The sequence below is a fragment of the Psittacula echo genome, assembly GCF_963264785.1.
Source record: "Psittacula echo genome assembly, chromosome: 12".
Taxonomy (NCBI): domain Eukaryota; kingdom Metazoa; phylum Chordata; class Aves; order Psittaciformes; family Psittacidae; genus Psittacula; species Psittacula echo.
In genome coordinates this window covers 9,168,007-9,180,076 of record NC_137747.1, presented here as the reverse complement: position 1 = coordinate 9,180,076, position 12,070 = coordinate 9,168,007, and the positions used below count along the sequence as shown (strand labels likewise).

The window sequence follows — 12,070 nt, the reverse complement described above, 5'->3', positions numbered from 1 at the left end:
GTCCCTTCCAACCCAAACCACTCTGGGGTTCAATGATTTTCTCTCTCCCCATCCACCTCGTGTCTGTGCCACACCAGGGTCCCCTCTTCCCTTTGACCCCCCCCGGCTGAGCTGCTCCATCCACGTGGCACCTCCAAAACGCTGCCTGTGCGTCTGCTGTGGGCAGGGGCATACTCCCCCCCGGCGCGTTCAGGGCCCCCAAGGCCGGTTGTCCCCAGTACCCCAGTTCCAGCCCAGGGATGCTGGGCTGCACGTAGTGTCCGGTGGCTACCAGGGGGATCCCAGCCCACCTTAAGGCAGCAGCGCACCGGCGGGACCTTGTGAAAGCCAAGTGCGCTGCGGGGCGGGCGGTGCTCGGTGCTTCGCCCCCGCCGCTGGGAAGCGACCTTAGACCGGGGAGGACGGACGGACACCCCCCCCACCACCACCCCTCCGCCTCGAGCCGGTGCCGCCCCCTTCCCTCTCCACCCTCCCCGGTGCCACGGTAACGGCGCGGAGCGGGCGGGGAGGCCCCGTAGAGCGTTCGGTGCCGGGGCCCGGCCCGGTGGGTGCCCGCGGGCGGCGGCGGCAGGGGGCCGGGCTGTGCGTGCGCTCGGAGCCGGGAGGCGGGAGCCCAGCCCTCCTTCCTCATTCGGGGCTGGGGCAGCGGCGCCCGCTCCGGCCGCAATCTGCCTTTTCCCTTTTCTTCTATTATTAAACCCAAAAGCAAAGCGCGGAGCTCCGCAGCATCTCCAGCCCCCGCTGCCCCGAGACCACTGGCGATGGAGCCGCTTCCCCGGGGCCCCTGGCCGCTGACCTGCCTGGTGCTGCTCTCCCTGCCAGGTAAGCCACGGCCCTGCAGCTCCCTTTGCTCTTCCCGTCTTTTTCCCCTTCCTTCCCCCTCCATCCTCGCCTCTCCCCCCCCCTTCGCCGCGCACCTCCCGACCGCGACATGATGCCGCTCGGTTTGACCTTTCTCCGCGGTGACCTAGAGCGCGGTGATGGGCTCCCCTCCCGTAGGGGCCTCGCTCCGCGGCTTCTCCAGCAGCAAACTTCAAGGCAGACATTCCCCTTCCCAGCCAGACGACGGAATTAGGCAGGGACGTGAAGCGGCATGTTGTTTCCACCCATTTGCTAGCACCCCCTGTCAGCTACGTGAGAGGAAAATCTCTGCAAGCCCAAATTCCTGCTCGGAGGTTGATGGTAGCAGGCGAGGGGAAGGCTGTGGTGAGGGCTGCCGGCCTCCTCTGCCATTAACTTCAGATATGCCCCATCAAGGCCAGGTTGGACGGGGCTTGGAGCAACCTGCTCTGGTGGAAGGTGCCCCTGCCTGTGGCAGGGGATTGAAATCAGATGAGCTTTAACGTTCCTTCCAACCCAAACTATTAAATGAACTTGTTCTTCTTGTTACCCCCCTGCTTTACACTCCCCCCGCCACCCCCACCCCCCCCCCCCCAGTTCTTGTTGCTCCAACCCAACTGTTGAGCACTGAAGTGGTGGGATTGCACCATCGCTGCGGGCACCTTGCGCCACCCGACCCTGCTGTGAACATTAGCCATGGGCCACCCCGGGCTCCTGCTGCTACCCTCTGTGTCCCTCCAGCATGTCCCAGGGCTCCACCAGCCCCTGGTGTTGCAGCATGAGGTGATCGGGGTTTGTGCTGCTCTCTGGCTGTTTCCCTTCCCTTACCAGTAGTGGGAAGTTTCTCGCCCCACGAAGCCCTGTGGTGGCTGCTGCTTTCAAGGAGGTTTCCTTTCTAGGATGTTTCGTTTCAGTACTTTTCACACTAAAGAGCAGCTCTCCTTCCTGCCCACCTCCAGGGAGGATGGGGCAATAGCAACGTGCCTTCAGGAGCACCTTGCTCCTGAGCTCTTTGCCTGGTCAGGCCACAATTCCCACCTTCCAGTGGGATCCCACTACAGATAACCCAGCCCAGGCTCCTATGTGGGGGAAGCCCATCTTCTCCCAGGCCCATCGAAACTATTTACCGTCAAAGCTTTCCTTGGGCAGGGAGTTGAGCGCAAACTTGAGCAGAAAGCAAATGCTTTCAGCACAATACTCCTTGCTTTGAGTTGCCTGATCACAACTGAGAAGTGTTGGCCCTAAGCTGAAAACTCCCAGTTGCTGACAGCCAAGAAGGCTTTGGCGGCGAGCGGTGCTTCTCAGTGAACCGCTGTGATTTCCTGCCACGGGAGAATGGCTCCAGCAATGCGCTTGAGTTTAATTAAACGTGGCCTTGGGAGTAAGAGCCCCATTTTCCCAAGCCAGCCATAGGGAAAGAACCATCCTGGAGCGGGAAGCCGCGCTTTGCATCCCTGATTTGGGGCACGAGCACGCGGATCTGAAGTCTTTACTTCCATGTGGTGAACCCGCCTGGGCCATGGCTCAAGTGAAGGCAAGGGCCCAGGCCCCTGCTGCTTCAACAGCGCTTCTGCAGAAGCAAAGGGGAAAGGGAAGGTCCTGCTGGAGCTCTTCCTGTAGGGCAAAGAGAAGCGAGGTGCTCGGAAGCCGGGTTGCAAAGCCCTGTTGCAAAATCTGTGCTGTGCAGGCGCTTCTCAGAGCCTCCCCTAAAGAGGAAATCTGTTTGCTCGTGGGGCTCTGGCTTTCAAGCTGAATTTCTGCTAAGGCTGTAGGAGGGAAGCTCGCAAATGGTGGCTGTGTGTGATCCGAGGCTTCCTCTGATGTCATGTCTGTAAGATACAGCCTTTACTACAACCCTCCCGGAGCCGCACTGGGATCTGTGTGGCTCAGCAGCTTATCCCGGGGTCTCTCTTCTTGGCTGCCCCCAGATTCCAGGCCCTTTTTATAGGCAGCACCTGTTAGTTTCCCCCATGGGCAGCCCGGCTGCAGGTGAAATTCCAACAGGATTATTTTCAGGCTTCTCTTGCCCTTCAGCAAGTGCCCGCAGGGCTCTGGATGCCGGTGACCAGCTGCGCGTTGCTTCTGGAGCACGCAGCCACCCTGGAACTGCTCACCCCACTCCTTTGGAAGGGGACAAAAAAGCTCTATTTTTATCAGGAAGCATCCGAGCAGCCTCTCCTGAATTCAATCCCAGCCTCTCGCAATCTGTTCCGTATCAAATACTTCAAAAGGTGGAATACAGGGGGAAGGAAAATGTGTCACTGAGATGGGAAACTTGTGCCGCAGCGGGAGGGCTGGGGGTGATGCTGCTCCCAAATTAAACCGAATGCCAGGAGGGAGGCTCTGCCAGGCCAGGTGCAGCACGATGCCCGTGCTCGTGCTGCTGCTCCAAGCTGGAAGTGCTCTGGGTCTGCCTTGCGAGGGTGCTCCCGCCTACATGGGAATTGTCAGGCGATGCTTTTCGGGGCTCTGATCCCCTTTGCTAACTCCGGAGTGTGGGATAGGGCAGATTGCAGGGGCAGAGCACCTGAGCTGCCCTGGATCTCAGAAGCAAAAGAGTCAGTTTGAAAGCGAAGTCTTCAGGAGCTCCTGACATTGGGTGGCACTGTCAATGTGCAGGTGGGAAGCAGTTTCATGCTGGAATGGTGAGAGATTGGGCTGTGTCCCACGTGTTTGCAGCACGAGAACCCCCCTGCATCCCATTTCCAGTGCACAGGCACATTGGGAGCAGACATGGTGCTGGCAAATAGCGACTGGGAAGGGACTCACCGGCCCTGCTGCTGCCTGGGGTGAGCACACAGAAAGGGGAAGGAGGTAGGCTGCTGGGTGCAAGGAGAAGCTGCCTTCAGGGGGAAAGGAGGGAAGGAGCCGCAGTGGAAACTTTGCATCTTCTAACTTGCATATTCTGGGGTTTTCTGACAACTTCCCCTTTGTGTGTTCCCATGGTGGGGGGTGACGGCATCGCTTCGTGGCTGCTGGTGCAGGAGCTTGGAGGGGGGGCTTGGTCAGGATGGTCCTGCTGGGTGCTGGGTGAGCAGATGGAGAGGCCGGGTGCTCTGACCAGGACTTGTGCTCCTCGGTGGGAGGCAGGAGTGGGTCCTGTTAAAGTGACGTGTTGTTAACGTGCTGTATCATGGCTGAAGCTCATGTTTAATAGATCTCCTGCAAACCCTGAGCGGGGTGATCTGAACAGCAGAGCTGTGTGTGAAAGGCTGTAAAGCAGCGAGGCGGCTCATAGCAGTACACATGGGAAAATACCCCAAAGCCACGTTTTAGTCCTATCTAAGAGGCTACCAAGAGCCACGTGTGCCTTCTGCAGGGACCAAGCGACCGGTGCTGCTCGTGCAGCCTCCTGGCAGGCAGCATGGGAGCAGTGGAAAGCCCTTTGTTCCCTGCCTGCTCTGGGAGCAGCAGCACTGACAGAAGCCCCGTATGGTGACGGCCCCGCTGCAGCAGCACCTCCAGCATCCTGTCACCGCGCAAGAGCATGGGCCCTGCCTGCACATCCCCCTGCTGCTGCCTGGAGAGGGGGTGATGCAGGATGCACACGGACCATCCACAGCCCCGCTCCAAACCCCTCTGCCTGCAAAGATAAATCCCTGTGAGCCCAGGAGCCTTGGGGAGCCACAGCACCAGGGATGGCTGCACTCAGCTCAGTTTAACTGCCCCGAGACCCCATCGCTGCACCCAAGAAACATGCTTCAGGGATGAGCAATGCCTCTGTGCTCACCCCAACCCTGCTCCAGTGCTGGGGCCAGCTCCAGGACCCCAAGGCGGGCGCTTCCCCCCTCCGGCACGACGTGTGGCTCGTGGGGAGATGGGACAGATGGAGAGAGGGAGGATGTAGAGGAAGCGCTTGGCTCGCTGCAGGCTGGGCTGTGCTGCACGGGGCGGCGCTGGCCCCTCCAAAGAGAGGACCCTCGAGGGGCTGCAGGGGGGGCACCACCCCACACAGTCACTATTACACAGGGGTGCAGAGGGGAGCAGGCAGCGGCTGCTGATGAGCAGAGTGAGCAACCAGCAACGTGGCCACCCTGGGGATGTGAAGCGGCTGGGGGTCCCTGTGCCTGCAGCAGCCTAGTCCATGGCCTGGGTCACATCCCCATGGCAAGAGGTGGATGACGAGAGGCAGATGATGCTTCCGTGCTTTCAAACTTCCTCTGTGTGTTTCTTAACTGCTTCTTGGGAAAGGTCTGAGGCTGAAGGCAGTGGAGAAGCTCAAGAGATGCCACAGCAGTGTGTGCTCTGTGTCACCGTGCTCTGCACATGGCGCACACAAGCCTCTGTGGAGGGCAGGGATTCTCTGCCCTCTGGTTTGGTGTCACCCAAGAAACATGGATTTGCCTTACAGAGCCCAGATGCAAGACCAAGGGTCAGCCTGAGCGATGCAGTTTGGATGTGACACAAGCCAGGCTTCTGTCTTTCTGCACTTGTCTTATGGGCCAAGCTTGGTCTGGTGTTGAGTGCTGCTAACGCGTTGTCCTTGACGTGGCTTTGAAGGGAGCACCAAGAGCTGAAGGTTTTGTCTGTGGGCATCTACCTATGATGTGGATGCAGCAGCCTAAAGCCCTGGGCAAAAAGCCTTTAATTTGGGGAACCCGGCTGAACTGGTGACTCTGGCTATTGACATCAAGACAGTGAGAACATCTGTGGGAGCATCAAATACTGCTGGAAGTCAGGAGGGATTAACAGCTGCCAAAATACCTCTCCAGGCTGTGTGGGAGCCAGCCATGGCCAGGAAGGGTCAGAGCAGCTCGTCCTGCAGCGGCTTCCTCTGGGAGCATCCAGCCAAGGATCTTGTCCCATCCTGGGGACGGCTTCAGGGGACAAAGGAGTCTCTGCCCAGGGTTTTATCTGCGGTGGGGTGCCAGAGCTGCCTGTTCAAACCTGATGCTCTCTGCATGACCATGACACCAGTTCCATGTGCCACTTGCCAGCTCTGGGATTGCAGCAGTCAGCAGCGCCTGGCCCCTGTTATCAGCAGGGTTTAAGTGGCTCTCCCATGTTGCTTAAAACTGTTCCTTTAAGCAGTGACCTGTATTGAAGTCTCATTCAGTGTGGTTGTAGTAACGATGCTGGTGTGGCAAGCGCTGCCAAAACCAACCCTTTGAGAGCCATACAGGCTATGGGGTGGCTTGTTCTGCTGCGGTAGCTACTTTTAGGGAGAAGGGAGCATCATCACTGGTTCATGGGGCTGAGCATCCCTGGTGCATCCCACCTGCATAGTGGTGGACTTGGAGCCCCATCCCTGCCCACTCTGGTGCACTTTGTTGTGGCATTTGGGGAGGTGCAGTTGGTTATCACCTGCCCATAGGGAGAGCGGAGCTCCTGCAGTTTCCCTGGAGACCCTTGGTGTTTCTCCCTGTGTGTAGGAAGGTGGGATCCTACCCATGTGGGATCGCTTGGGACAACAGGTCTCTGGTCGTATGGGGAGGTGCAGTGATATTGGCTGGATGGGGGATGCTTGGAAGGGGACTGCTCTCCTCTGTTGGCAATGAGCAGGGCTGGCATTGGCCTGACTGGCACCAGCTTTGGCTCATGGCTGTGCTCTGCTGGAAGGAATCAGGGCTTGGAGTCACTGCAGAAGTGGGACACTCAGTGCAGTTTGTGGTGTTGCAGCTGTGAAGGGAGCTTGTGCTCTGAAGTGCCTTGGATCTTGCGCCCTTGTTTCCTCCTGTGGCAGAGCCTAGATGTGATGGGAGGCAGCGGCTGTGCCGGCAGCTGGGAATTGCCTCGTGTCTGAGCTGCTCTGAGCACCACGGGTGTTCACTGGCACAGCTCTGCCTGGCTGGGAGCACAGACGTGCCTGATGCTTCTGTACCTGCAGTCACTGCCCTGGGCTCTCTGGTACCCTGGTCCCCACTACCCAGAGCTGTGTGCTCAGCCTGGCCCGGGGATGCGGAAGGGAACCTGGTCGGGTGTGCGGTGCCAGATGTGATGTGGGCTGATGTTCCCCCCTAGGTGCCAGTGCCCAGCAGGTTCAGGGCTTCAAGCTGCATCAGCCCCAGGACAACGTGTCTGTGACAGCAGGGGATACACTCACCCTGAACTGCACCACATCTGGAGATGGTCCCATTGGTCCTGTGAAGTGGCTGAAGGGCTGGGGCAGTGAGAACGAGACCATTTACGACCAGACGGTCACATTCCCCCGTGTGATGAGGGCAGCCGCTGGGTCCGACACAGACTTCACCATCCACATCAGGGATGTTCGCCCCGAGGATGCTGGCACCTATTACTGCGTGAAGTACGACAAGTCTGTGCATGGGGTGTTAGTGTTTCAGCATGGAAAGGGCACTGAGGTGTCCGTGTACGGTGAGTGGGGCTCCCAGAGCAGAAGGGGCTCGGTGCTGCAGGTCCCGTGGCTCACCCCTGGCCATAGCCATGTGCCCATGGGAGCCTCGGGGCCGGGCAGGGCTGACAGAGCCCGATCTGATGGCCCCGTTGCTTCTCCCGCAGCCAAACCCAGCAGGCCGGTGGTGTCCGGGCCAGAGAGCAGAGCAGGGCCAGGGCAATCGGTGCCTTTCACCTGCACGGCCGGAGGGTTCTTCCCCAGAGAAATCGCTGTGAAGTGGCTCAAGGACGGGGCCCAGATCTCGGCTCAGCAGCCCCAGGTCACCCCTGGGCAGACGAAATCCTCCTACGACGCGTCCAGCACCGTGTCGGTGACGCTGCAGGAGGGCGACGTCCGCTCGCAGCTGCAGTGCGAGGTTCATCACCGCACGCTGCCGGCCCCGCTGCGGGGCAGCTTCCAGCTCAGCCGAGCCCTGCGAGGTGAGGGCCGGGGGGGCCGCGCTGGGGTGTGCGGCTCCCGCGGGGCCGGGGTTGCCGGGGGGCACGGGGCGCGCTGCGGGCAGCGGGGCCGGGGACGCCGCGCACCAGGCGCTGCCTCTCTCCCCAGTGCCCCCCAGCGTGCAGGTGGTGGCTGAGCCGCCGAGCCCCGTGGAGGTGAACAAGACGGTGAACTTCACGTGCCACGTGAAGGGGTTTTACCCGGGAGACGTGGCCGTCGCCTGGCTGGAGAACGGGACAGAGATGAGCGTGGGGAGCTCCCCCCCGGCATCGGAGACCCCGCGGGGCTTGTTTGAGCTGCGCAGCCTGGTGGAGGTGCAAGCGACGGAGGAGAAGAACGGGTCCGTGTTCACCTGCCGCGTGGTGCACGACGCCCAGAGCCCCATTAACGGGACGAGCACCCTGCGGATCGCTGCCCCGGCCAAGGATGGGCTGAGCGACCGGTCCCAGACTGATAACGGTGCGTGAGAGTTGCAGGGATGCTGTAAAATGCCCCCCCCCCACCCCGGTAAAGCTTAGAAATCCCCCCAAGTCTGGTCCAAGGACACAGCATCTCCCTATTGGGGTTTGGGGGTTTTCACAGGTACCAACCTATTGTCCTCAGTGCTTCAGATGTCACCCAGCTGCAAGCCTGCAGGGACTGGGTCAGTACCAGTGTTTTCAGGCCCATGGCGACCCTTTTCATTCATGTTTCAGACAATTTGGTCCTCATCTACATCGTGGTGGGGGTGGTCTGCACGGTGCTGGCACTGCTGGTGGCTGCAATTCTTTACCTCATACGGGCAAAGCAGAGCAAAGGTAAGGAAACCAATGGCAGGGGGGAAGCTGCTCCTGATCCCCTTTTCACTCATCTGGAGCATCTGGGGATGCTCCTGCAGCTCCTGCCCAAAGGGGAGGACAGAGCGGAGCTGACTGGGTTGGTTTCAGGGAAGCCTCTGCCTGTTTGCTGCTATGTGCCAACAGCTGCCAGAGTCAAACCTGCTTGTTGTTCATTGTACCTAAAATACCTGACCCTCCCCTGCAGCTCCTGCCCTCTGCCAGGAGCGCTCCTGCCGTGAAGGGAGCAAAACTCCAGCAAACTGCAGGCACTTGCCTCTGGGAAAAGATGTGTATCTGCTCCTGCAGCAGTCTCTGCATGTGGGCTGGCATTCCATGGGGAAGGAGGGGGGTCCCGTTGTTTCCTGGTCTGTTTCTTTCCTAAACCATTTCTCTTCCGGCAGGTAAAAGCTCACCATCAGCTAGGTAAGTGCAAACCTCTAGTCACTGATTAACCTATGGGCACTTTGACCTGGACAAACCAGCCTGCAAACAGGGTCCTTTGGGACTGGGATGCAGCTGGATCCCTAAAAGCTTGTGAAAGGGAAGGCAGGAGCACAGGCGCTGCCCATCTCCCTGGTTGTGGCTCTGCCCTTGCAGTGATCTTGTACCCAAACACTTGGCTCCTGGTGGGGCTGGACAAGTGGGTGGGATTCCAGACGGCAGAGATGCAGCTGGACCAGCAAGTGAGCAAACACTCATCGGTGGGGACTCATCCTGCTGGGTGCTGCTGCAAGGAGCTTGTTCTGCATCCAACCCCCCCAGCTGCTCCATCACAAGGAAAGAGGCAACGGGGCATTTGCTTGATGTGACTTCTGTTCCCCCTTTCAGGTTACATGAGCCGGAAAAGAGCAGCGAGGCCAATACCCAGGTGATGCACAGAACCCGGGGAGGGAGCGCAGTGGGGAGGCACCAGAGGCAGGAGGAGGGTGGTTCCTGCGTGAAACATCTCCGTGCCTCCAGTGGAGGGTGGTGGTTCCTCTGTGAACATCAGAGTCTCCACACAGCGGCAGGAGAGGGAAGGACCGCTGCCCCGGCAATGGGGTAGCCACTTCCAGCATCTTTTCTGCCTTCGCCCTCTCCTCCTCCTCCTCCTCCTCCTGGAAGTCTGGGTTTGTGGTGCCCGAGAGCCAGCTGTGCGATAGCCAGCCAGGCTATTTGTGGAGTTGTTTTGCATTCGGTGACGCAGTTACGAGCAAAGTCGTGATCAGCAGCAATCTGTCCATCCCACCCAGCCTCTGCCAGCTCCGGCGTGGGCATCGCTGGGCAGCCTGGCCCCTGCTTATCCCTGCACTCGGAGTACGCCTGCATCCAGGGTGATGGGGTGGCTCTTGAGTCACGGTGCTGGCTCTGAAGCCTGTCAGTGGTGGTTGGTGGTTTGAAGATGTAACGTGGGGCAAAGCATCGCTGTGGGGCTTTCCCAGCTGGCTGCTGGCATCGCTCCCCTTCATCACAAACTGGTTTGTGTTGGAAGGGACCTTAAAGCTCCTCCAGCTCCAACCCCTGCCACGGGCAGGGACACCTTCCACTAGAGCAGCTTGCTCCAAGCCCCTGTGTCCAACCTGGCCTTGAGCACTGCCAGGGATGGGGCAGCCACAGCTTCTCTGGGCACCCTGTGCCAGCGCCTCAGCACCCTCACAGGGAAGAGCTTCTGCCTAAGAGCTCATCTCAGTATCCCCTCTGGCAGGTTAAAGCCATTCCCCTTGTCCTGTCCCTACAGGCCCTTGTAGAAGGTATTCCCTCTACAAGCAGAGACCAAAGCTGCAGTGTGATTGACTCCAGTGCAGGGTTTGGGCTGGTGCATGGGTGGTCACGGGGAGGCTCCTTGCTCATCCTTCCAAAGAAAGAACTCTTGGTGTCCCCCACAGGAATCCGACCCCAACAATCTGACCTATGCGGACCTGAACTTCGAGAAAGAGAGGAAAACCATCCGCCGAATGGTGGAAATGAGCCAGCAGTCAGAATACGCCTGCATCCAGAGCAGCCGGGCACCCAACGGCGATGACAACCTCACCTATGCCGACCTGGACATGGTGCACCTCAGCAAGGCACCGCCGCGGCCGGCACCGCGCCCTGAGGAGGCCGGCTCTGAGTATGCCAGTGTCCAGATCCCGAGGAAGTGAGCAGGGCTGCAGCAGGACCCCTGTGTCATGGGGAGCCAGCCTGCTCCTTCCCTGGAGGATGTTCTTGGAAACACCGAGAGTGATGTGAAGATGCGCTGCGGTACCCGCATTTTGGGATGGAAATGGAGCCCCCAGCTCCCATCCACAGAGACCTGATTTTTGGGGGCAGCTTTGTCCCGGGGCTGCCGGCTTCATCCCTTGGGGATCCCCCCATAGCCATGGGGACTGCTCAGCCTCGGAGTGCCGAGATTGCCCATGAGAGGGTTAATCCAGCAAAGCAGCGACAGTGCCTCCACACCGGCTCCCATGGGAATGCCACTGCCGCCCTGACCCCGCAGGGATGGGCTGGAGCCCCTGCACTGCCTTCTGGGGCTCTGCTGCCTGGAAACCAAACTGGCTTTAAAGGAAGGACCGGAGCGTCCGCATCTCTCTTCCCAAGTGTCCCTTCTGCAGGACCTCAGTCTCGCCCCAAGGCCAATGATGCTGGGAAGGCCGGCAAGCTGAGCCCCCCCCCGCAGGCTTCTGCACATTCTGCTGCCCAGGGAGGTTCCAGGTACGGTCCCCCGGCACCGAGCATCCTCTTCATCACCCTCTGCACAGCCTTGCCCTGCCCCGGCACCCACCAGCGCTGCCCCAGGCTTGTACAACGCGTGCAGCTCATCCCTGGCCGGTGCCACCCCCAGCCCGGCTCCCCCCGGGAGCTCCCCGCAGGTACCGTGTAACATGTTTTGACTGTTTGCCATGTAACTGTTAATTTCTAGAGCTAAACCCCAATGTTCCGTGCTGTACGTGGGTGTTCTGCTGTGTACTTAACACTAGAATTAAGATGTGCAAAACGAAGACCGAGGCCTCAGTTAAGACCCCTCAACCCCACAGAGTTCTAAAGGGACTTGCACAACCCCTCCCGAGCTCTGGACGGGGGCCAGGCAGGCTCTCCCCAGCCCATCCGTGGGGATCAGTGTCTTCCATGTGCCCCCTCTCTATGCCCCAATACACAGGGACACCACCCTGCGTTGGCTCCCATAGCACCCGGGTGGCCTTGCAGCATGGGGCTGGCCCCCCATGGTTGCTGGGGGGGGGCTGGAGGGACTGGTGATGCATTGGGAGTGGGGGGACTGCTTGTACAGAACTTTTTTGGTTTCTTCTTCTTTTTGCTTGCGAGATATTTTATAATAAAAGTGAAAAGTGCTGTGCTGCTCCCCCCCATCAGTGTGTCCCCATGCACTGGGGGCTGTGTGTCCCACAGCAAGGAGGGGGGAATCTCAGCTTGGACAGGGAGGAAGAGCAGCAGGAGGCTGAGGTTGGGATGAGAGCTACAGGACTTATCCCCCTGGGCAGCTCTCCCTATGTGGCCCTGCTGCATCCTTAGGTGCTCCAGGGGCAGCAGGGATGGTGCATGGGGTCCTGCATCCCCATCAGCACCCATGGCACAGGGAGGGTACCACTACATGCTGCCTGATGGTCTCGGCTGGCACCCATGGCCCCCCCTGCCAACCCACCAG

General features: G+C 59.7%; 1 protein-coding gene across 1 annotated transcript; it reads left to right on the top strand.

Moving 5' to 3' along the window:
• Positions 1 to 745: 745 nt before the first annotated feature.
• Positions 746 to 11,661, top strand: LOC308226371 (tyrosine-protein phosphatase non-receptor type substrate 1-like). Its single transcript, XM_080628045.1, has 8 exons — positions 746 to 822; positions 6,802 to 7,152; positions 7,297 to 7,611; positions 7,739 to 8,089; positions 8,326 to 8,427; positions 8,850 to 8,871; positions 9,277 to 9,316; positions 10,314 to 11,661. The coding sequence occupies exons 1-8, from the start codon at positions 762 to 764 to the stop codon at positions 10,566 to 10,568; spliced, it is 1,497 nt and encodes a 498-aa protein (XP_080484171.1). The 5' UTR covers positions 746 to 761; the 3' UTR covers positions 10,569 to 11,661.
• Positions 11,662 to 12,070: the final 409 nt, after the last annotated feature.